Source organism: Phoca vitulina, unplaced genomic scaffold, assembly GCF_004348235.1.
Source record: "Phoca vitulina isolate PV1807 unplaced genomic scaffold, GSC_HSeal_1.0 scaffold23, whole genome shotgun sequence".
NCBI classification, from domain to species: domain Eukaryota; kingdom Metazoa; phylum Chordata; class Mammalia; order Carnivora; family Phocidae; genus Phoca; species Phoca vitulina.
In genome coordinates, this window is record NW_022589726.1 from 3,705,141 (window position 1) to 3,729,442 (window position 24,302).

General features: G+C 35.7%; 1 protein-coding gene across 3 annotated transcripts in view; it reads left to right on the plus strand.

Annotated features, from left to right (window-relative positions):
- The window catches only part of PTPRR (protein tyrosine phosphatase receptor type R), a 239,420-nt gene that overhangs the window by 177,357 nt on the left and 37,761 nt on the right, over nt 1-24,302 (plus strand). For all 3 annotated transcript variants that reach the window (XM_032420225.1, XM_032420226.1, XM_032420227.1), the window contains 2 exons: nt 16,596-16,782; nt 19,462-19,546. In XM_032420225.1, the coding sequence (XP_032276116.1) occupies nt 16,596-16,782; nt 19,462-19,546 (272 nt within the window). The remainder of the gene's footprint in view (nt 1-16,595; nt 16,783-19,461; nt 19,547-24,302) is intronic.

The following is a 24,302-nucleotide window of genomic DNA, read 5'->3' on the forward strand; positions in this document are numbered from 1 at the left end:
GACTTCTAGAAGCTTTCAGATAGATATTAAATTTAATTACTTTCTAAAATATCTAATTTTTTCCATAAATGTGAACATTTTCTTTGTGAAAATGTAATTTTTATAAGTGTTCCTCTCTAACGACTTAAAGGAAGTTCAAGGATTTGGTATAAAATGATGTGCTCTTGAAAATCAGTACATAACCTCTATTCCTATAACTTCTTAGGCATGACTCTATTCCATGACAGGCTACATCATATTCCAGCCATCTCTAAGGGTTTCTTTCCTCACAGTCTGTCAGGTCTTCAAGACCAGAAGCCATGTTCTATTAACCTTGGCTACTTAGGTTACTTAGGGCTCAACATGGTTTCTAGAAAATAGTAGGTGCTCAATAAATGCTCGTTGTTGCACTAATTTCATCACAGCTTTGTGGTTAAGAATGAAGTCTCAGGAGCCACGCTACTTCTCTTCATATACCTTACTGTATGACTTTTGATAATCACTTAACATCTTTAGCTTCCCCATATATAGAATAAGAAAATATCGTAATACCTTTCTGAAAAATTAGTGTAGATATTAAATGAGATAATACAAGTAAACTACTTCTTGCAAGCTTAGCTTAATTAGCATTAGGTGCTATCATCATCATCATCATTAGTAGCACTTATATTATTAATTACATTATATTATTACAACATTACTAGCCACAGAACCACCTGGGGAGCATGGGCACTTTTCACCCAGGCCCAGCTGGTTATTGCTCCAGGACTTGAAGGCAGAAACTAAGTTAGCACTTCTGCCTGACTCTAGTTAGGGGAAAGATACAGTCAGTAAAAACCAGTGCTTTCTCTTTTCTGCCTTCTCTTTTTCTGCAACCTCTCCCACCATCTACCCGGAGGGGGCAGAAATGAGGAAATTTGCACTCTGAACACAAACATATAACAAGCAGAGGTTCCAATTGAGCTCTGAGAGAAAAGAGGATACCCTTATAAATTTCTGGTGTGTGTGTGAGAAGGATTTTAATTAAATTTAATATCTAATCGGAAAGAGACTGAGAAAAATACTTTGAAGTAAAAGCAATGCAGGTCATCACAACAACTCAGAGATGTATGAAGAAAATTTGTCTCCATGGTTACCTTTACTAAGAAATTTGCTGCCTATTGCTAAGCAGGCAGAGTGATACAGATATATGGAATCTTGAGCTGTGTGATAAAATGGCCCTATATTTTCACTCATGAAGACTACGGTGAGAATTTACTGTTGCTGACATGTATTATTCTTATTTTATAAGATTTTATTCTCTAAAATTTCTATTGTATTGGGCACCTGGGTGGCTCAGTTGGTTAAGCAACTGCCTTCGGCTCAGGTCATGATCCTGGAGTCCTGGGATCGAGTCCCACATCGGGCTCCCTGCTCGGCAGGGAGCCTGCTTCTCCCTCTGACCCTGCCCCCTCTCATGTGCTCTCTCTCTCTATCTCATTCTCTCTCTCAAATAAATAAATAAAATCTTTGAAAAAAAAAATTTCTATTGTATTGTGCAAACACATATACATGTTGGCTAAAAAATTTTCCCATTGATGTCCCACAAATATTCAGAGCTGCCACTGTCCCGGGGTCTATGCATATATTCCTGTGATGCTTTATAGCTCTTATCATTTAAAAACAGTCTTTCTGGGAAATGTTTTCAGTACTTCTGGCCCATTCTTTTCTCCATCCTTCTTTCCTACCCTCCTTCCTTCCTTCCCTCTAACAATCAACAAAACTTTTATTAAACTTTTAATAAATAGGCATTTTTATTATTAAAATGATGTTATGATAAAATTATAAAAGATTGATTATAAGGTCTTGACAATTTTTTTACCACTCTCTAATTCCAGAACTTTTTCACCACCCCGTACCCATTAGAATTCACTCCTCAGTACCCTACTCTTCAACCTCTGGCAACTACCAATCTACTTCCTATCTCTAAGGATTTGCCTAGTCTGGACATTTCATATAAATGGAATGATGAAATATGTGACCTTTTGTGTCTGATTTCTTTGACTTAATCTTTTTAAGGTTCATTCATGCAGTTGCATGTGTCAGTACTTTATTCCTTTTTGTGGCTGAATAATATTATGTTATATGACTTTACCACATTCTGTATATTCATTCACCAGTTGATGAACATTTGCATTGTTTCCACTTTTAACTATTATGAATAATGGTGCTGTAAACATTAATATACAAGTTTTTGTGTGGACATATGTTTTCATTTCTCGTGGGTATACACCTAGGACTGGAATTACTTGGTCACATGGTAACTATAGGTCTAACTTTTTGAGTAACCTCCAAACTGTTTTTCCAAAGCAGCTATACCATTTTATATTCCCACCAGCAATGTATGAGGGTTCCAATTTCTCCATATCCTCACCAACACTTGTCATTGTCCATCTTTCTTATTATAGTCATCCTAGCAAGAGAGAAGTAGTATCTCCTTGTGGTTTTGATTTTGTAATGCCTAATGATGTTGAACATCTTTTCTTATTTATTCTGGATTCTCAAGTCTATCCCATTGATCTATATATCTATTCTTACGCCAATGCCACACCGTTTTGGTTAGTGTAGCTTTGTAGTGAGTTTTGAAATCAGGAACCATGGGTCTTCCAACTTTGTTCTTCTCAATATTATTTTGGCTATTTGGGTTCCTTGCATTTGAATATGAATTTTAAGATCGGCTTGTCAATTTCTGCAAAAAAGCCAGCTGGGATTTGGCAAAGACTGTGTTGACATTGTAGATCAATTTCAGAAGTATTGCCATCTTAATATTAAGTTTCCTAATACATAAATATGGGATGTCCCTCCATTTATTTGGGTCTTCTTTAATTTCTTTCAATAATGTTTTGTAGTTTTGTAGTTTTTAGTGTACCACCCTTGCACATTTTGCAAAATTTATTCCTAAATATTTAATTCTTTTTGATGATATTGTAAATGGAATTGTTTTCTTAATTTCATTTTTGGTATTTGTTGCTGATTAGAGAAATACAATTGATTTCTTCTATTGATTTTGTATCATGCAACCTTGTGGAAATGGAGCATTACTTTTAGCATTTTTTTGTGGATTCCTTTGAGTTTTCTATATATGAGATCATGTTATCTGCAAACAGAAATAGCTTTATTTCTTCCTTTCCAATCTAGAGTTTTGTTTGTTCGTTTCATTATCTGGTCTAATTGCCCTGGCTAAGAATCTCTGGTACAATATTGAATAGAAAAAGAAGAGTACTTGTGCTTTACTTGCACAAGAAAGTGTGCCTGATCTTAGATGGAAAACTGAGTATTTCACTGTTAAGTATGATGTTAGCTGTGGTGTTTTATAAACATGCCCTTCATCAGGTTGAAGAAGCTGTCTTCTACTCCCAGTTCCTTCAGAGCTTCTATCATAAAAGAATGTTGGATTTTGTCAAATGCCTTTTTCTGAGTCTATTGAGATGATATGTGGTTTTGTCTTTTATCCTTTTGATATGGCATTATTACATTGTTTGATTTTTCCCTTATCAAACTAACGTTGCATTCCTGGGATAAACCTTATTTGGTCATGCTATGTAATCTTTTTTATATGTTGCTGAATTTGGTTTGTTGATATTGTGCTGAGAATTTTTGCATCTAGATTCATATTGATATTGATGCCTACTAATACTGAGCTGTAATTTTTTAAATATTCTTTGGCTTTGGTTTGAGGCTGATACTGGCTTCATATAGTGAGCTATGAATTGTTTCCTCTTCTGTTTTTTGAAAATGTTTTTGAATGATTGATGTTAATACTTCCTTAAACATTTGGTAGAATCCACTAAAGTCATTTTGGTCCTAGGCTTTTCTTTATAGGAAGTTTTTAAAATTATTAATTCAGTCTCTTTATTTATTTTGGTTCTATTTAGATGAGTCTATAAATTATCTATCTCATATTGAATCAGTTTCAGTAGCTTATGTCTTTTTAGGAGTTTGTCAATCTGGGTTATCTAATTTGTTGGTATCCAGCTGTTCATAGTATTCCCTTATAATCTTTTTATTTTTGTAAAGTGGGTAGTGATGTCCCTTCTTTTATTTGAGATTTCAATTGAGTCTTGTCTTTTATTTTTTTCTTGCTCAGCCTAGGTAAAGGTTTGTCAATTTTGTTGATCTTCTCAAAGAACCTACTTTTGGTTTCATTGACTCTACTGATTTTCTAGTCTCTATTTCATTTATTTCTGCTCTAATCTTTACTGTTTCTTTCCTTCTGCTTGTTTGGGGTTTAGTCTGCTCTTCTTTTTCCATTTTCTAAGGTTTGGTTCTATTCAGATTGATCAGCTCTTCACCATATATCACTCCAAACAACTTTTGACTATTTCCAAAATACAAATCCATTCTAAAAGACAAATATTTTTCACCACTAGAGATATTTGAAAAGAATGGGCAGGGGAGGACTTCTAGAATGGCAAAGTAAGAACATCCAAAATCCAACCCTCCATAAAAGCAATGAGAATACTAGCAAAAATGGTCAAAATCGACTTTTTAGAACTTTGGAAATTAGGGGCGCCTAGGTGGCTCAGTCGTTAAGCGTCTGCCTTCGACTCAGGTCATGATCTCAGGGTCCTGGGATCGAGCCCTGCATCAGGCTCCCTGCTCAGCGGGAAGCCTGCTTCTCCCTCTCCCACTCCCCCTGCTTGTGTTCCCTCTCTCACTGTCTCTCTCTGTGTCAAATAAATAAAGTCTTTAAAAAAATAAATTAAAAAAAAGGAACTCTGGAAATTAACTGGAGGCTTGCAACAATTTGAGAATTTATTCAAGAAAAACAGCTGAATCTCAATAAGAATGGTGAACTTTGTGGTATTTTTACAATATCCCCTCCCCAAAATGTTACTACAAGCCGGACATTTTATAATGATAAAAAAGTCAATCCATCAAGAAGACATAAGACTTATTATCATATATACACCTAACAACAGAGCATAAAAATGGACAGAATTGAAGGCAGAAACAGGTAATTCAACAATAATATTAGGAGAGTACAATAACCCATTTTTAATAATGAATAGAAAACCAGGCAGAAGGTTAACAAGCAAATAAAAGACTTGAACAAAACTATAAAACATAGACCTAACAGATATCTATAGAACTCTGTACCAAATAACAGCAGAATACAAATTCTTCTCAAATGTACATGGAATATTCTCCAGGATATGCCATAAATGTAAATAAATCTTAAAAGATCAAAATCATACAAAGTATATTCTCTGATCAAATGGAATGAAATTAAATATTAATACAGAAGGAAATTTGGGAAATCCACAAATAAGTGGAAATTAACTGCATAGTGTTAAATAACCAATATGTCAAAGAAGGTAACACAAAAGGATATTAGAATATATTTTGAGATGAGTGAAAATGAAAATACAACATTCCAAATTATCTGGATGCAGTGAAAGCAGTGTTTATCCTTGTCAAAAGTTTAGCTTTCAACTGGCTCCACAAAGATCCAAATCATGCCGGCTACTTTTTGTAGCATGGTTGAGATTCTAATCACAGAATACCTTCAGTAATGTCTACAACTGCATAATATTGCAAATTTAAAGAAAAAATGCTTGATCAACATATTTCTAAAACTCTTATTCTATTCCCATCATGACGACACAGTTCCATGCATGCAAGGACTCCCAAAGTGGGCATTTACTCTAATAAAAATATGCAGACAATGCCTGATAATCTGTGCAGGGGCAAGAAGAAGAAGTTTATCAACCTATCTGATTTTTTAGAGGGAACAATTGTATAGGCGCCTGCTGCTTAAACTACCTGGAGTCCTCCAAGTAGTCAAGTTTTCTCTTTTCAACAATTAATTCCTGAGATGTATTATCGACATGCACTCTAACTGCAGCCAGAGGTGAAATTACTGCCTTACTACAGTTTAACTGCAAATTATCAGAATTATCAGTGTCAGTTATGTTGTTTTATTTTATTTTATTTTATTTATTTTTTTTTTTTTTAAAGATTTTATTTATTTATTTGAGAGAGAGAATGAGAGACAGAGAGTACGAGAGGGAGGAGGGTCAGAGGGAGAAGCAGACTCCCTGCCGAACAGGGAGCCCGACGCGGGACTCGATCCCGGGACTCCAGGATCATGACCCGAGCCGAAGGCAGTCACTTAACCAACTGAGCCACCCAGGCGCCCGAGTGTCAGTTATGTTGTTTTATAGCTAAATGTTGTATTGTGCTATTGAGGTATAAAATTGCCCCTTCATTGCTTGTGGCTACACTTGTGAGCCTAACATAATGTGTAGAGTTGTCAAATCACTATCTGGTATACCTGAAACTAATGTAACATTGTGGGTCAACTATACTTCAGTGGTATATAATATATTATATTTAATGACATATTATATAGAACATATATAAAAATTATAACATAAAATTTATTATATATGTATTAAATACATTTAATGCCAAAAAAAGAAAAATTAATGCCAAGTCAATTGCATATGTATTGTAAAAAAAAAAAAAAAATGTTTTTAACTGAAAAAGAAGTCAACTTAAAAAGCAGTTAGATTTCCCTAAGAATTTCAGAATTCAGTTTTTGAAAATGGGACTGCAACCAGATGAAAAACAAAAAACTGAAGAAGCGGAGTTGTATTTTTTCTTTCTTTTAATTTATCTTTTATTATTTTTATGTATTTATTTTTATTATGTTGAATTGTATATTTTTTGATGATTTTACAGTTTAGCTGAACTTGATGTATCATTATAATCATGAGTGTCATTTCTGGTCCTGAAAGTACATGAATATGTACTTAATTTATTTCGTTCACTACTAAAAGAGTTCTTTGGTAATTGCTTAAAGAGAGAGCTATTCATTGTATTGTGTTACTTATGAAATTGTGTGTATGTGTATGTATACATCAGCTAAAAGTCAAAGAAAGATTTCTCATTTCAAAAAGAATGTTTTTTTTCATTGAGACTTATTAATGTTCATTCAGCATCATCTTTTTCTTAAGTAATTATATAAACTTGGAAAACTAAACTTAGGAACTAAAATTAGAGCTACCATCATTTTGTTCTTTTGTTAAAAAGGAAACAGCCTCCTCACCATGAGTGACAGTCAAAACAATACTAAATGCCAAAAAGAAGTAAAAATTAATCATACTTGGTTACAAAGCAAACCACTGCTTTTTTTTTTTCCTTTTTTTACTAACAAAAGCATCATAGCTCTTTAGGATGTTAATGCTAGATTTCATTGATACTTAAATAAGACTCAAACTAAGTATCAACTGTAATATTTACTGTACATGGATAAGCATGGCATCTCCATTCTACATTTCCAACTTCTATCTAACATGATCCCCCACTTTTCCTATCTTCAGAAGGATTGGAAAAGCCATCATAGCACAGTAATTACACACAGTATTACCTTATCTAATTACTTACAATCACTCATACACACAGACAACAAAAGTGTTACTCTCCATGTGTTCAGGACTGGATCCAGAGGGAGGATTGCAGTCTTTGCCCTCAAGGAGTTCACACTTTAGGGTAAGTCATTTCTAGTGAATATATTGGAAACATACTGGAAAAATTGCTAAGAGGTTTCAGAGGAAAAAAATCCCTAGAGTTTGATTATCATATTTTAAATGCTCAGACATCATTTGGGTGAAATCTGGAAGAAAACATACCGGACTAAGAGACTTTCGAGTTATGAAAACTTGCTAGGGAGCTACTGCAAAGGTCTGAACTATAGATGAAGAGGGTCTGAGCTAATTCCATGTCGGTGAGCGCCAAGAGTCAGCCTTCCTGCCTCTTCCATGTTCCATGTGTTCAGTGACTTCTCCAAACTCAGAGATTTTGAGTCAGTGTTTGGAACTCCTCAGTCTGAAAATGATCATGGAAATGCATAAGCATTTAGATACAAGGCTATTTATTTGCAGTCTTGTCTATAATTGTGAAAAGTTGAAAACAAGTTGATGTCCAAAAATAAGGTATTGGATAAACAAACTATGGAACATCCATAAAATGGAATACTATACAGTGTTTGAAAATAGTTTTTAAATAAATTTGAAAACATGAAAAGATATTCATGATATATTTAGTTTAAAAGCAGGTCATAAAGGAATATGTAGAGTAAAAATCTAGATGTTGTCATACATACATATAAGGACTTGAAGAACATACACATAAAATGTTATTAGCGGTCATTCTAAGTGTTGGTATTCTGGGATATTTTTCTTTGTTTTTGTTATCTATAGTTTTAGGTTTTCTACAGTGAATATGCATTATTTTTTGATCTAAAAATAGTTATGAACTTTAAGGACATGAGGTAAGAATTTTAAGGGCTCGAGGTATGAAAAATGGTCTCAACTTAGAGGACCACTGATTTTGTATATGTAACATTGTCACTGACTTTTCATCACTAACCAACTTTTCCAACATAGCCTTCTTCAAATATTTAGCAGTGTTTATGCCATATAGCTCCCACACAGCTATTTACGCGTAGAGTGAGGTAAGAATTACCATGTGATCATTATTAACTACTATAATCATTCACATATGTGTATTACATGCCAGATACTGGCTGGAAATGTTCACATATCTTTGCTTCTTTAACTTTTATAAGGTGAGTCAACCCTGTGAGTTTTATTATCATCCACATTTACAGATTAAGTAGCCTGAGTCCCTAAGAGCTTAAGTAAAGCACAGAGCACTGGTTTAAACTCACATTCCAAGGTCAGTGCTCCAAGAAAAATATAACAAGTTCAATTTATGTTTATTTTTTTAATGATTGTTTTGACTTTTTTTTTTAAGATTTATGTATTTATTTTAGAGGGGAGGAGGGGCAGGGCGAGAGCGTCTTAAGCAGACTCCATGCTAAGTGTGGAGCCCTCCCCAGGGCTTGATCTCACATCCCTGAGATCACAACCTGAACCGAAACCAAGAGTCGGTCGTTTAACCAACTGTGCCATCCAGGCGCCCCACTGACTTTTATTTTTTTAAACAATAAAAGAAGGATGTTGTAAATTTTGCCTTGTCCTAGACATGCATAGAAGATCAGATATCATTGTATGAATTCAAAAATTTTTCATCTAATCACTCAAAAGGGAGAACAGCATTCTACCTAGTGAAGTAGATAGATGCTTTCAAGTAGGAAAATCAATCATTCCCACACCAAAAAAATGTTCTCTATGTTGTGAGATTTTCTTTTTGCTTCAGACTGAAATTCATTTGTCATCTTCCTGGGCCTGTGCTTAGTCTCTTTTATCCTTGTTACATTTCTTCCCTACAGGATTTCCTTTGGGAAATTTTACGATGGATGGTCACAATATCTATTCATTTATTTCAGTTTTTAGAAATTAGTAACACTGCATTTATGTCACATTTAACTTTCCAGGAGCTTTGAATTTAAGCCACAATTTAAAACTCCTAGCACTCCCTAACTTTTTTTTTTTTTTTTTTTTTTACCCTTTCATCTGTCAAGTGATCCAGGAAGGGAGTTAGTACTATATATAGTTTATTTGAAGGTAAAGAGGTGGAGAGAAACAGCAAACCGTTCATTAAATACCATTACCTCTGGAACTTAAAAGTGATAGAATCGGGAGTTTCAAAGAACTGTGGGGGCCAGTCAATCCACACATAGTAAAGGGACTTCAACTCTTTATCTCACCACTGTTTCCTCCTTTGTCATTTCAAATGAGTATAAACTTCTTTTCTTTCTTTCTTTTTATTTAAAAGTACCCTAGAAAACTGAAAATGCAGGCAAATGGAGCAAAATTAAATAAGAAAAATCAAGTTGGAGATTGAGGGGCTTAAGCTCACCTTTGGGATCAAGCCAAGACTGTCAGATTTGTGACCATTATAAAGGGAACACACCAGGAGGGAGGAAAGTCAGGACTGAATGTCTTAGACTCACAACGGTTCAGATCCAGAGAGGACATCAGTATTAATGGTCTCACTTCTCACATGCAGGATTTAGATGTGTATAGCTATAAAGACAGCTCTGAATGAATCACCTGTATTTTTTACAGAACAACGACCACAAAAGACTTAAGGTTGGGAAAGCTCTCAAAGATCAAATCTGTTTGCTTTCATTCTGGACTAAATTCTTCTTAACAATCTTTAGGGGCATATTTTTCTGTTCTCATTTCAAATACTTCAAGATAAACAGCTACCGCCACTCCCCATTGAAACTTAATTTCTTGATTCCATAATTTCAGAAGTACATCTTCCTGGACTACGGGCAAAATGATCATTTGTTTCCTTTTATTCTCTGACTCCCATTTCCATTCCTTATCTGGTACTAAGCGAGGTGCCAGGCTTGAAGTCTCACTGTTCCCCGTGGGCAAGGCATCGCAAAGGGAACAGTGTATCTGAGAATTAGACGTGGCCTCATGGCACCAGGGCTGGAGACTGTAACCCTTCTGCCTAAACCCAGCTTCTAAAATTCAGCATACAGCCTCAACTACTGGGAAAATAAATGCTTAATTTTGAGTTACTCTAACAGTCAATTGTAGTGTTCTTATATTTGGAGCTGTATTTTATTCCCACTTCTTGGTCATTAAGAGCAGTGGTGCCGAATGGAACAATTTCAGCAGAGCTCTGTTTATTAAGCTCTTGCTGAAATGGATGTGTGGCCCTGGGCCATAATATTTATACATGTTTTCCTTTTTACTTAATTGTAATTAGCATGCTGTTTATTGCATTCCTTTTACCTTTCCTTAAGAATTTGCTTTTTCCTTCAATTGTTTGCATTGGTATCTTTTGAATTTCCTCCCGCTTATTTATTTTTTTGGCATAAATAATAATTGGTGTTACCGCAGGAGCTTGATAAAGCTTTTTATTATGTTCCCTTTTGTCCAAGAGCAATCATGAGGCATACAAAAGTCTAAACAGTTTGTCCAGAGTTACATAACAAAGGAGATGCAAAGTCTCAATAAGAGTTTGTGTTCTTAGTTTTTTCCACATTCTGTTTTTATTAAAGGTCCAGGTCTCCTATTATTTCTGTTGATTTTTTTTCCCTCTAAATCCTTTAGATTTTCCCCCCATATCTTAATTTGTATTTTCTCTTAACTTCTGATGTTTGTTTTGTTTTTAAAATGTCTTTCTGATTCTATCTTTACTTCTTACTACTTTGGTTTATGGATACTGGGAAACAAATTCCTATCTCTTAGTTCAGTAAAGTGGTATTTTCTCCTCCAGATCATTAGTCAGTAATAGCTGGTTAAAAACCTAATATTCTATAATGATAAAACACCTCTCTTCTCCAAGTTGTTCAGTAAATTGTGTTAGACACCTTGATAACCTACTTGGGAGAAAGAAATCTAGTAGATTCTCACCTTTACCATACCCCAAAATAAATTAGAAATAGATTAAAGATTAACTTTTAGTAAAAATTAAACTTCCAGAAGAATTTATATTTATTAAAGCAATGCAAGAAACCACACACACACACACACACACACACACACAAAAGATTGATATGTTTGAATGTAAATATAACTTTAAAAAAATCCTTGGTGTTTTAAGGCAACAATAAACCATATATATGGAACGCATGTATCTCAGAAATAATTTCTTATATATCATAGTCGTCAACAATAAATACATTAATGCTCCAATGTAAACATTAGGAAAGAGCATGAACAGACAATTCTCAAAGGTAAGGACTGATAAATGAACAGTAATCATGTCAAAATGTATTTATCCCCATCTCTAACCAAAGAAATAAAATTTAAAACAATGAGTCACTGCCATTATTGCCCTTAACATAGCAAAATTTAAAAGTCAATTTAAAAGCTAGTGAAGTTTATGTGACTGAGAGATTTTAATTTCCTTTTTAAACTTCTAACTTCCACAAATCTTCTACAATGAGCATGTGTTACTTTTATAATGAAAAGAATTAGCACTTTAAAACATTTATAGATGTATGTTTAATGTCTTCTACGAGCACAGGACATGACTAAGAAGTGGATAGATTTTTTAAGTTGATTCTCCTGATCTGATTTTCTAATTCCACTGTATTTCAATTAACTTAAATATTGTTTGTTCCTTGAAGATAAGAATTAACAAAAGCAGAGATTTTTCCAAGTTAATGACATCCTATGGTAATATTTCACAGCCTGGGTAGAAGAGCACTATCTTGATAAGGGCTGTTCTGTGGAAGAACGCTCTCTGCAAGGTCAACAGCTTATACTTGGTTAATTCCATAATTGAACTTTGAGACATTGTCTGAGGTGTTGAGGTGAAGTGTTCTGGAATTGTTTAGGTTTCGGGGGAAATGGATTTGCCATATAAAGGGAAATTTTAAGATAAATAGGTTATCAAGAAGGATGTATTTTTCTGTAGTGACAAATGTGTAGATTCTGTCCATTCCTTTCAAAACATTAAAGTTAATCTCAATGTAAACAATTATTGCGTTTTTGCGAAGATCTCTTAAAATAGATCCCTTAGAGAGGCAGAAGGTGAGAGTCATATCAGACTTTATTCCATTGTTACCCAAAATAATAACCAGACAATACTTCTTAGAAGCAGTGTACTTACACTATCGGGTTCATCCTTGGAATAAGCCTCTGAAGTAGGTATCCTTAATTACTCACTCACAAAAGAAGAAGAAATTGAGCTGCAACAAGGCTAAGTAGCCTGACCAAAGGTCCACCACAAGGAGGTGGGAGCGGCAGGATTTGAGCCCAGACAAACCTGACTGTAAGGCTAGAATTCGTACTCTGAATGGTACACTGTCCCTACATTAGACTTCAGTTGTCTTGACCTCCCCGCTAACAGCTGGCCCCCACCCCCACGTAAGGCACTGGCTAGTCTAACGTAATCTGCCCACCATACCCCTGCTTTTGGGTAGCAAATCAGAAAGTGCTTGGGTCTCATGCTCTAACTTGGATTGAATCTTTTTTCCCCGTTCGTGTTCCTAAGTGAGTTATTTCTTCACCCATAAAATGGGGGAAAGTAACAACCTCAGAGAGCAGTTATAGAGATGGGAATAGCATATGTGAAAGTGCTTAGAACAGTGCTTGGCAAATCACAGATGTTTCATAAATATTAGCTTCCTTTCTTCCTTCCCTTGCCAGACAAAAGTCATTCTTCCTTACGAAGTCAGTTTGCATGAAAATGCTTCCATGGCTCTCACTTTATCACAGAATCTTCAGAATTTTTGCTCACTCGGTCAAATGGAACCGATTAGAGGAGGAATCTCAGAGGCTTCTCATCCCCCAAGTTTGGGCAGGGGATGCTCTGGAAAGCCCTATTAGAAGTTTCTATAAGCTGACATTCAAAATTCTCTTTTCTGGATTTGGGCAGGCTTTTCATAGTCTTATGTCTGTGACTCTTACTTCTCTCTCATTTCTCCTACCTAACCCCACCCCCCAATTCCAAAATACACTTTTATACAACTGAACTCTAGCTCAAACTGCTTATATGCCATTTCTCAAAGATGCCTTATCATTTCCTGCTTCCACATTTTTTTTTTCTCCTGTCGGCCTCTCTCCCTGAAATAACTCTTTACCGAAAATTTATCTATTGAACTTTTACCTCCAATGCTTAACTCAAATGCTCCCTCCTCATACATCTCTGACCACTCTGGGTGGAAGAGACCTCCCTTTCTACTAAACCACCATAGCACTGAGTGTCACTCAATAGACAGACTGCAGATGCTTTATAGTCTTTGGGGGCCGAAGATTGATTAGATGGAAAATGGTTTAAAAATGGCATCTGATTAGCAGTCCCTTAAATGTCCTGTCCCAACTCCTTACTAAAAAAAACTCTATGAATCCAGCAAAAGCCACACTCTCACAAATACACGAAAAACTAAGAAACAATGTATTATCAGAATTAGGAAGGAATTTCTGACAATTTAAAGGCCAGAGGAACTGGATTGAGAAACTTGTAAAAACTGCTTTCCCACTAAAAGTAGATTAAAATTCTTTCTCTGAGAATAGAACCACTCTTCACCCTCCTCAACTGTTTACTTCCTACTCAAAAACCACAGGAGCCCTGTCAATTACTAAAAACAGCCCCCCCCCCACACACACACAAGCATGCGTGCACACACACACACACAATATGGTGGGGGACAAACATTCTTCTATCAACTAAGTGATTTTTTATGGGGTATCCAGTATGCTATCCCCTAATCCCTAACAGTGATTCAAAAGAGTTAAACATAATAAAAAAAACTAGAAAAGATTTTTCAAGAACATGCAAAAAAATATAACAGGTATGTCAATACTAATTTTTTTTTTTAAGTCGGAGGTGGGAGGTGGCAGGAGGGGGAACTGAAGGAAGGTAATCAAAAGGTACAAACTTCCATTTAAGACAAATAATACATAATAAGTTATGTAATGTACATGATGTCCTGTACAACATGATGACTGCAGCTAACACTGATGTATGGTACATTTGAAAGCTGTTAAGGGAGTGGATCCTAAATTTTCATCACAAGGAAAAAACTTTTTTTTGTTTGTTTCTATAGGAGATGATGAATGTTAGCTAAATTTATTGTGGTAATCATTTCACAATATACGTATGTCAATTAATAATGCCATCTACCTTAAGCTATATGGTGCCGTCCAAAAATTCTGTCTCATTAAAACTGGAAAGAAAAGTCAGATGTGAGGCAAAACATAGAATTAATAGGAAAGTAAATATTTAATGTTGATAAAATGTACAGTAAAGATGTAATTATTAATCTTTTCAAATAAAACAATGGCTGAAATATATAAAGTAAAAATTATCAGGGATATAAAGAAAAATAACAAAACAAGTGCTGTGGAAGATCACATACATCTCAGGCTTTGAGAAATCCAGTAGGAAAAAATAGATTGGAATAATATCTTTAATAATATATTATAATATAATAAGGTGTTATATATACACATATGTGCATAGATAAATTTATAAGGATTTTACTCATTTATTTGACAGAGACACAGCGAGAGAGGGAACACAAGCAGGGGGAGTGGGAGAGGGAGAAGCAGGCTTCCCGCTGAGCAGGGAGCCCGATGCGGGGCTCGATCCCAGGACCCTGAGATCATGACCTGAGCTGAAGGCAGACGCTTAACGACTGAGCCACCCAGGTGCCCCAAATTTATAGAGAGATAGATATAAATAGGTAATCAGTCTAGTTGCCCCCAAAAGTATCTATGAAATATTTAGAAAAATTTATCATAGTATTTGTCTCAAAAAAAGAATTGAGAAATTCCAAACGTTAGAAGTCCAATCATTAGTTGGATGATTTGCATGTACTATAACTAGAAATTAATAAGGAAGATAAATTCATAAACAAATAAACATCAAGCCAAAGCAGGAATTAAAACTACAATTACAAACTATTTAGAAATTAACAAAAATGACATTACATATCAATTCATAAGAGGAAGGAACTTACATGCTTTTATTTAATGGAGGGTTTTTGTTGTATGTTCTAATAATTTTCCATTGTTGAAAATTAAGCTCTAGCCATGTGAATATTTCCAATTTTCCATTGTTGAAAATTAAGCTCTAGCCACGTGAATATTTCCTGATGTAGTGCTCTATAGAAAATGTGTAAAGCACCCTTCAAATGAAATATGCTGGGCCTAGTATTTGCTCTTACTGTCTTTGTTCACATTTGTTTTGACCTGTTTTTCCCTATTCTCCATTTCCTTGGAACACCAACCACTTGGCACCATATTTGATCACCTCATACATACCTAAGGCCCTTTAAATTTAATAGTTTCTGTGAATAAAATCTCTGACTTTGAGCCTCAGTCTTGCACAGGCTATTTTACATTTACTTCTTGGTTCCACACAGCTAATGTTACTGGTAAGAGGCACTCATACCTTCTATCCAAGACACAAGGGGCCTGTACAACTTGGAAGAGCTCCACCTCATCTCCCAACTAGAAGAGGAAAATTACAGAGGGAAGATAAATTATAACTCAGAATAAGAGTCTGTGACCTCAATATCCTTATGAGTTTATCACAGAATTAAATAAATACATACACACACACACACACACACACATATATATGCATGCGTACATACACACATAAATGGAGGATACGGATGCTATTTTTTAAGGATTCACTCAGAAGTTATAAACAATATATACATCTTAAAACTTTTAAATTCTATTTCAATGGCAGTAATGTGAACCAAAATATTTTTTTTCCTCTGAGCGTCCTATGTCCGGTAAGATCATGTGTACAGTATACCGATGTCAGAAATATTAGGTGGCTATATGATTTATATACTGAGCTCTCAGACATACAAACAATAAAGTTTGTTTGTGTTATACGTGATTTCTCAATTCAAATGTGATGTTTGCTTTTCCTGAATTTTTCACTTAATAGTACTAGCCATCCTATTATTTTTGTATCAAGTATACCCATTAATAAATTATAGTGTATTTTCTCAATTCAGACTTATTTCCAACAACAAAAATGCCAGTTTCCTATAAAGAAACTATGGATAGTTGCTATAGTCTACTATGGTACTGTAAGAGAAAAAGACATTTGGTCCTTATTTCTGGAAAAGTTCTCACTGAATAGTGAGTATGTATGTACAGAAGACAAATTTGTGTTATCAAAATAACTTGTGTGTCTTCTAAACGTATTAACCTTCTTCCCCAACGTAGACGAGGGTCCAACGTATCTCTTACACTGGACATGAGTAGCTTGGGGAATGTCGAACCCTTTGTGGCGATCCCAACCCCACGGGAGAAGGTGGCAATGGAGTATCTGCAGTCAGCCAGCCGAATACTCACAAGATCACAGCTGAGGGATGTCGTGGCAAGTTCACATTTACTCCAAAGTGAATTCATGGTGAGCCTGCTGTTTATTGTTCACTGTTCAGTAGGTATTTTGATAAACTAGACCCTACTAAAATGGCACTGTTCTCCACTCAAGCAGCTTACAGGAAACAAATGGTTAAAGTTTAAAAGGTTAAGTACAAGGTTTTAGATCCACCCCACATCTCATCAACTACTGATAAGTGTTCAAACTAGAATATGATGACAAAACTGAGACAGAGTACATAGGAGCTGGTCAGGCAAAGAAGTGGTAAGAAGGAACTGGGCAGTGAAGAGGCATTCCAGAAAGCAGGAACAGCCTTACTGTCATGGGGGAATTAAATTGTTCAGTTTGACTGGAGCATTGAAACCAAGGTGGGAAGGGGCAAAGGTTGAGCCTCTGGAGGTATAAAAGAAACCTGAGTCTTAATACATATTTAAAAGTTTGGACTTTATCTTGAATTATAAAAAGATCACCCTATCTGCAGAGTGGAGGAATCATTAGAAAGGGGTATGTTGGAGGCTCTAGAGATAATCCTGTGGAACTGTCATGACGGTCTGAACTAAGATAGTAGGAGTAAAAATGGGGAAAACCTACAGGAATCTGTGAGAAGGGGGCTGAATTGGGTGAGGCAGCCAAGAAAAAGGAAGGAGTCAGGGATGGTACCCCAGTTTGTGACATGAGCAACAGAACGCATATAGTGTCCTTTAATGAAATAAGGAACACAGGGGAAAACCAGATGTGGGCTAAAGATGATTGGGAATTTTAGCCAAAAGTCAGGGAACCCATTGGTGTTGCTGGTGGTAAGTTGATTTGGAAAAACACATGTCTACCCAGAGAGCTTTAGACCTTCTTAGGTCTAATTATTGTCCAAAGGGAATATCCATTTTATACGTCACTTTACATCTTAAATACATCTTAAGCCAAGTCTGTTGATTTTAATAAATTGATCATTCCAGGGTCTGTTCAGATATTTGCAACCATTCTAATGATGAAATATCTCGTAATGGGCTAGATTTACCATTAGCCTCATCAACTATTATTAAGCATCCAAAGGAAAACATGAACATGCAGTTTTTAACATTAGACATTGTAGTGTGTCATCTTTTCACATATGAAGAAAACCTAGTAAGATGAAAGAACCAGTGAATGATCACGCAGCTAGCTCAAAGTACACCTAATATTCTTTTCTAGAACTACAGATAGCTTTTTTGAGATAAGTCCTTAAAGGAAAGAAGAGGCCAACAAGGAGTATCAAAGAGAAGGATAATGTTGGAAGATGGTCATTGTCAGTGTGTGTCAGAAAGCAGGAAGAAGCAGGGGAGGAATAAACATATTGTGGCTTTGCCAAAACACATTGACCTGTTTGAAATTACCAAACATAAATATGTGCTTTCTACTGAACATTCAACAATTCTGCTTATTTTGGTAACTTGGAACTGAGAAGTTGTAATATTTAGTTGGAGCAGAGAGTAGGGATGAATATTATAAATATCTAAAATAATGCAAGTTTAGGAAAGGATATTTAAAAACTAAGCTACTCCTCTCTGTAGACCACATCTCAAATTCATGATCTCAAATTTCCACACTGACTGAAAACTAGGAAAATTTGAATTAATTTATAGATAATTTCTTTCATTCCAATGACACTTAGGCTATTGAGTTATATTTTCCACTGGAGAAAGTTCAAGTAACGAAAATAGTATTTCATGTGATCTAAAGATAAAAGTTCCTTTATTTCACATTAATATTTATCTAAGCAATCTTTTGCAGAATTTTAACTAGAGATCATACTATTTTGTATAATCAAATCCTTACATATTTGTTTCGACCCTTTTGAAAACTTTGACTTATTGCTTTCTTTGTCCCAGCCATCTACATATGCTCACCTTTTAGATCTAATTCATTTCCACTGAGCCATTTCTGCTCTAATTGTTCCTTCTGCAATCATTTGAGGCCCATGACATATATTCTGAGTAAAAACATTTATATTCTTGTTAAGTGGGAGAAAACAGTGTCCAGATGCCCTTCACTAAAAATATTGCATTTACAGTGACAAATGGAACAGTACAATGAATCACTGACCTCTACCTCTGAAACCAATAATACATTGTATGTTAATTAATTGAATTTAAATTTAAAAAATAAAAAAAGTAAAAAAACAAAACAAAATAAAAACCAAATGGAACAGTACAATTATAAACCATTCCTTAATACAAAAAACCATTATATTGCCGTCACTTGAATCAACAAAAACGCCCTTTGTATTTACCATTTGGGGAGGGAGGTTCTAATAATCCTAAAAGAGTCATACAATGTTAAAAGAGAATCCATCATAGTGAAATTTTTGGTGACTTATATAAAGATTTTTTAAAAATTTGAATACATCATCAATTTTCAGCTGTCTATATATATTTCTAGCAATTATGTCAGAACAGAATTTTAAAAATCTAATCAAAGTTTTATATGTTTCTTTAATAACCATATGTAAAATAATACTTTTTAACACAGAAAGCTGTTTCTTAGAGTCAGCTTGCCAGGGTGCAGCTAATATGTTTATGAAAGGAAGGGTGTTGGTCAACCAGAGGTGGTAGTCTGTTGTTTTATAAATGACTTTGAAGTTCAGTAGCACTCTGGATCAGATGGCTCCCTGTGAAGATTTTCTTTGTGGCAGCTTTAGATACACTAATTTGATATCATTTATTTTTGCAGGAAATACCAATGAACTTCGTGGATCCCAAAGAAATTGACATTCCACGTCATGGAACTAAAAATCGTTATAAGACCATTTTGCCAAGTAAGTTTCTTGAATTAAATAGTTTGCATTATAAAGCACAAGCCTTCCTCATTCACCCTTACCTCATCATTTTCCATCCTCAAAACTTCTCCATACACACCACATTTGGAGTTATGAATGCACATCAAGACTACTAACCATGAAACTATTTTGAGGTTCATAACTTTATCTTGTATTACTCTTCTTATAATGGTCAGCTCACAATTCCAGCAGAGACATGGTTCTAAAATTTTATTGTGCCACACATTATGGTCAACTGATTTCATCAAACAATTCAATGGGCAAAGATAGTCTTTTCAACAAAAGGTGCTGAGACAACTGAATACTCACATACAAAAAAATGAAGTTAAATGCATGGGCGTGCCTGGGTGGCTCAGCTGGTTAAGAGTCTGCCTTCGGCTAAGGTCATGATCCCAAGATCCTGGGATCGGCCCCATGTTGGGCTCTCTGTTCATCAGAAGAGTCTGCTTCTCCTTCTCCCCCTGCCCCTCCCCCCTCCTTGTGCACTCTCTCTTGCTCACTCTCTCTCTCCCAAATAAATAAGTAAAATCTTTAAAAAAATAAAGTTGGGCCCTACCACACACCATATACAAAAATCAACTCAAAATGGATCAGACCCAAGGTAAGAGCTAAAACTATAAAACTCTTAGTATAAAACAGAAGTAAATCTTCATGACCTTGAATTAGTCAATAAGTTCTTAAATATGACACCAAAATATAAGAAACAACAACAAAAAATAGATAAATTGAATTTTACTAAATGAAAAGTTTTTGTGCTTCAAAGGATACCATCAAGAAGATAGAAAGAGGACTCACAAAATGGGAAAAAAACATTTGTAAATTATACATCTAATAAGGGACATCTATCTAGAATGTATAAAGAACTCTTACCACTTAGTTATAAAAAGACAGCCCAATTTAAAAATGGGCAAAGGACTTGAATAGACATTTTTCCATAGAAGATATACAAATGGTCAATAAGCATTTGAAAAGATGCTCAACATCATTAGCCATAAGGGAAATCAAAACCACAATGAGATACCACTTCACATCCACATGATTATAATAAAAATGATAGACCATATAGAAAGTGCCAGCAGGGATGGGAAGAAACTGGATGGAACCTTCACACATTGGTGGTAGAGACGTAAAATGGTGCAGCTACTTAGGAAACAGTCTGGTAGTTCCTCAAACGCAAATCCTAGAGTTACTATATGACTCAGACATTCTGCTCCTAGGCATATAACCAAGAGAAATGAAAACATTTCATTGTCAATCACTAGACAAATAGATAGTTGGGGTTTTGGCAAAATCCATAAACATTCCAAAACAATAGCTCTGGAAAGATGGAGCCACAAAGACTTTTAAAAAGTATTGATATTAGAAAGCTATACACAAATGTTTGTAACAGCATTATTTATAAAAGCCCCAAAGGTGGAAACAACCAAAATATCCATCAACTGATGAATAGAGAAATAAAATGTAGAATATCCACACCATGGAATATTACTCAGCAATAAAGAGGAATGAGGTGCTGATGCCTGCTACAAAATGAATGAACCTTGAAACATTATGCTAAGTGAAAGAAGCCATCACAAAAGACCTCATACTATATAATTCCATTTATGTGAAGTGGCCAGATTGACAGACCTACAAAGACAGAAACTGTCTCAGGGGTTGCCTAGTGCTGGGAGGCATGGGAAATAGCCACTAAACAACTAAAGGCTGTGGAGTTTATTTTGGGAATAAGCAAAATGTTACCAAATTGATTGTGGTGACAGATGCACAACTCTGTGAATAAAGAAAAAGAACTCTATGATGGCACACTTTAAATGTGTGAATTGTATGGTATATGAGTTACATCTTAATAAAGCTGTTACCAAAAAATTTCATTGTGCATAATAATCATCTAGAGTCCTTATAAAAATCCAGAGTCCTAATGGATGAAAGAAAAAAAAAAGTCTAGAGTCCTGGGTCCCACCCAGGGATTCTGTTTAAGTAAGTCCGCTGTTGGGCCCAAGAATCCATATTTCTTTTCTTTTTTTTTTTTATGTTATGTTAATCACCATACATTACATCATTAGTTTTTGATGTAGTGTTCCATGATTCATTGCTTGCATATAACACCCAGTGCTCCATGCAGTACGTGCCCTCTTTAATACCCATCACCACGCTAACCCATCCCCCCACCCACCGCCCCTCTAGAACCCTCAGTTTGTTTCTCAGAGTCCATAGTCCCTCATGGTTCATCTCCCCATATTTCTAAGCAAACACCCAGGTGATTCTGATACAGATAATACCAGGACCACACTTTGAGAAACACTGTTTAGACAATGTTAAAACTAAATTTAACTTGGGTACCTGGGTGGCTCAGTTGGTTAAGCGTCTGCCTTTGGCTCAGATCATGATCTCAGCGTCCTGGATCAAGCCCCATGTTGGGCTCCTTGCTTAGCAGGGAGCCTGCTTCTCCCTCTCCCTATGCTGCTCCCCTTGCTTGTGTTCTCTCTCAAATAAATAAATAAATAAATAAAATCTTTGAGGAAAAAAACTAAATTTAACTCCATGAAATTTATCGATGTCAAGCAATGAGCCAGATGCCAGGAACCACTAAGATATAAGGAATAGCCTATAAGATCAAGGAGGTCATGGACTAGAGGGGAAAGTCATGTAAATGAGTAATTGTTCAGTGTACTAAAAGCCAGAATTGAGATCTGGCCCAAGTAGTGTAGGAGTATAGAGAGGACTGAGTTATTCTGCTTAGAGTGGCAAAAATGCTTTGGGGAGGATGTAACATTGTCAATCTCTAAACAACAGATGGTTGGGGTTTTGGTAAAATCCATAAACATCTCAAAACAATAGCTCTGGAAAGATGGAGCCACAAAACTTTTTAAAAGTATGGATATTGAGATAGTAGAGTCTGTATAATTAAGCCCATTAATTCACTCATAAAACATCAAATTCTCCATATTTATGGTAATATCAAGAATTACTGTTAATGGTGTCTTTGGGCTTCCCCCTCTGGCGGAGTTGGAAACGCTCCACTATAATATATTTTTAATGGGTCTATACAGTATTGTCCCTGTTGAAAGATATTTTATAACTAGAGCTGGCTAAAGGGGATGAAAGTGCTGTGTGTTACAAGTGTGCTTCTCTCTGTCTCTGTCTCTGTCTCTCTCTCTCAAGATTTTTCATCTGAAATACCAAATATAAGTAATTAGGACATATACATTCATTGCAATTTTACTTAACCATCTAATGTTAGGATTCAGAAATTATTAGAATTATTTAAAGTTCAGCCTTCTCATGGGTGCCTGGGTGGCTCAGTCAGTTAAGCATCTGACTGTTGGTTTCAGCTCAGGTCATGATCTCATGGATCATGAGATCGAGCCCCCACAGGACCCCATGTTGGGCTTCTGGCTCAGCGGGAAATCTGCTTGAAGACGCTTGCCCTCTGCCCCTCCCCGCACTCACACACTCTTTCTCCTTTTCTCTCTTTCTCTAAAATAAATAAATAAATCTTTAAAAAAAAATAAAAAAATAAATAAAGTTCAGCCTTCTCTATTTCCTGCCCAGATGATATCAGACATAGTCCTTCATAGTCCTGTGTCAGCTTTTCCATTCCCAGAACTGGGTGGATCACTTGAACCAGGGCACCTGTGCTGACAACTGATGTTGCAAATAATGGATTTTCTGTTGAAAATGTCTGTAGCCTGAATGCACCACCCACCCCCTGTTGCACAAAATATAATTTAGTAAGTATAGTTTGGGCACGCCACACTATTGGTTGAAATCATCAGAGAAGACTGGAATTTATATGGAAAGCTATTCCTTATAGATTATTGTAGACTATAATATGGGATAAATTTTAAACATTACATAAAAGAATTAAAAATGATTAAGATTTTAAGTATTACTGTTTTTTTTTTAAGATTTTATTGATTAATTTGAGAGAGAGCACGAGAGAGTACCAGTGGGGGGGAGGGGCAGAGGGAGAGAAAGAAACAGACTCCCTGCTGAGCAGGGAGCCCAGTGTGGGCTCTATCCCAGGACCCTGGGGTCATGACCTGAGCTGAAGGCAGATGCTTAACCAACAGAACCACTCAGGTCCCCCAAGTATTATGTTTTTTTAAATTGTTTTAACCTGTAATAAACTCAAGTTTAAAAGCTTCCAGCGTGGGGGCGCCTGGGTGGCTCAGTGGGTTAAGCGTCTGCCTTCGGCTCAGGTCATGATCCCAGGGTCCTGGGATGGAGGCCCATATCAGGCTCCCTGCTCAGTGGGGAGTCTGCTTCTCCCACTTCCTCTGCCCCTCCCCCTCCCTCTGCCCCTCCCCCTTCCTCTGCCCTTCCTCTACCCCTCCCCCTCTTGTGTTGTCTCACTCTTTCTCTCTCAAATAAATAAATAAAATCTTAAAAAAAAAAAAAGCTTCCAGCTTGTACATATTAGTGAGGCCATATAATTTGGAGGATGTTTTGCAGCAGAAATATGGATGACCAAGAACAAATTAAATCATGGCTGTTTCTCTAAGGATGATGTCAGCCTGGCTCAGAACACTCTATGTGGTAGATTAAAGTGCAAAGGGTAAATTTATATCACATTATTTTGCAACATAAACAAATATTAATGATGAAAATATGTCTATGTCCTAAATCACAAAAGCAATGGGGAAAAAAAACTGATCACACATCAATATAAAGTTATTTGCACAACAATGAAGTATAATAACAAATTTCATGTATATTTATTCCATGCAATTTA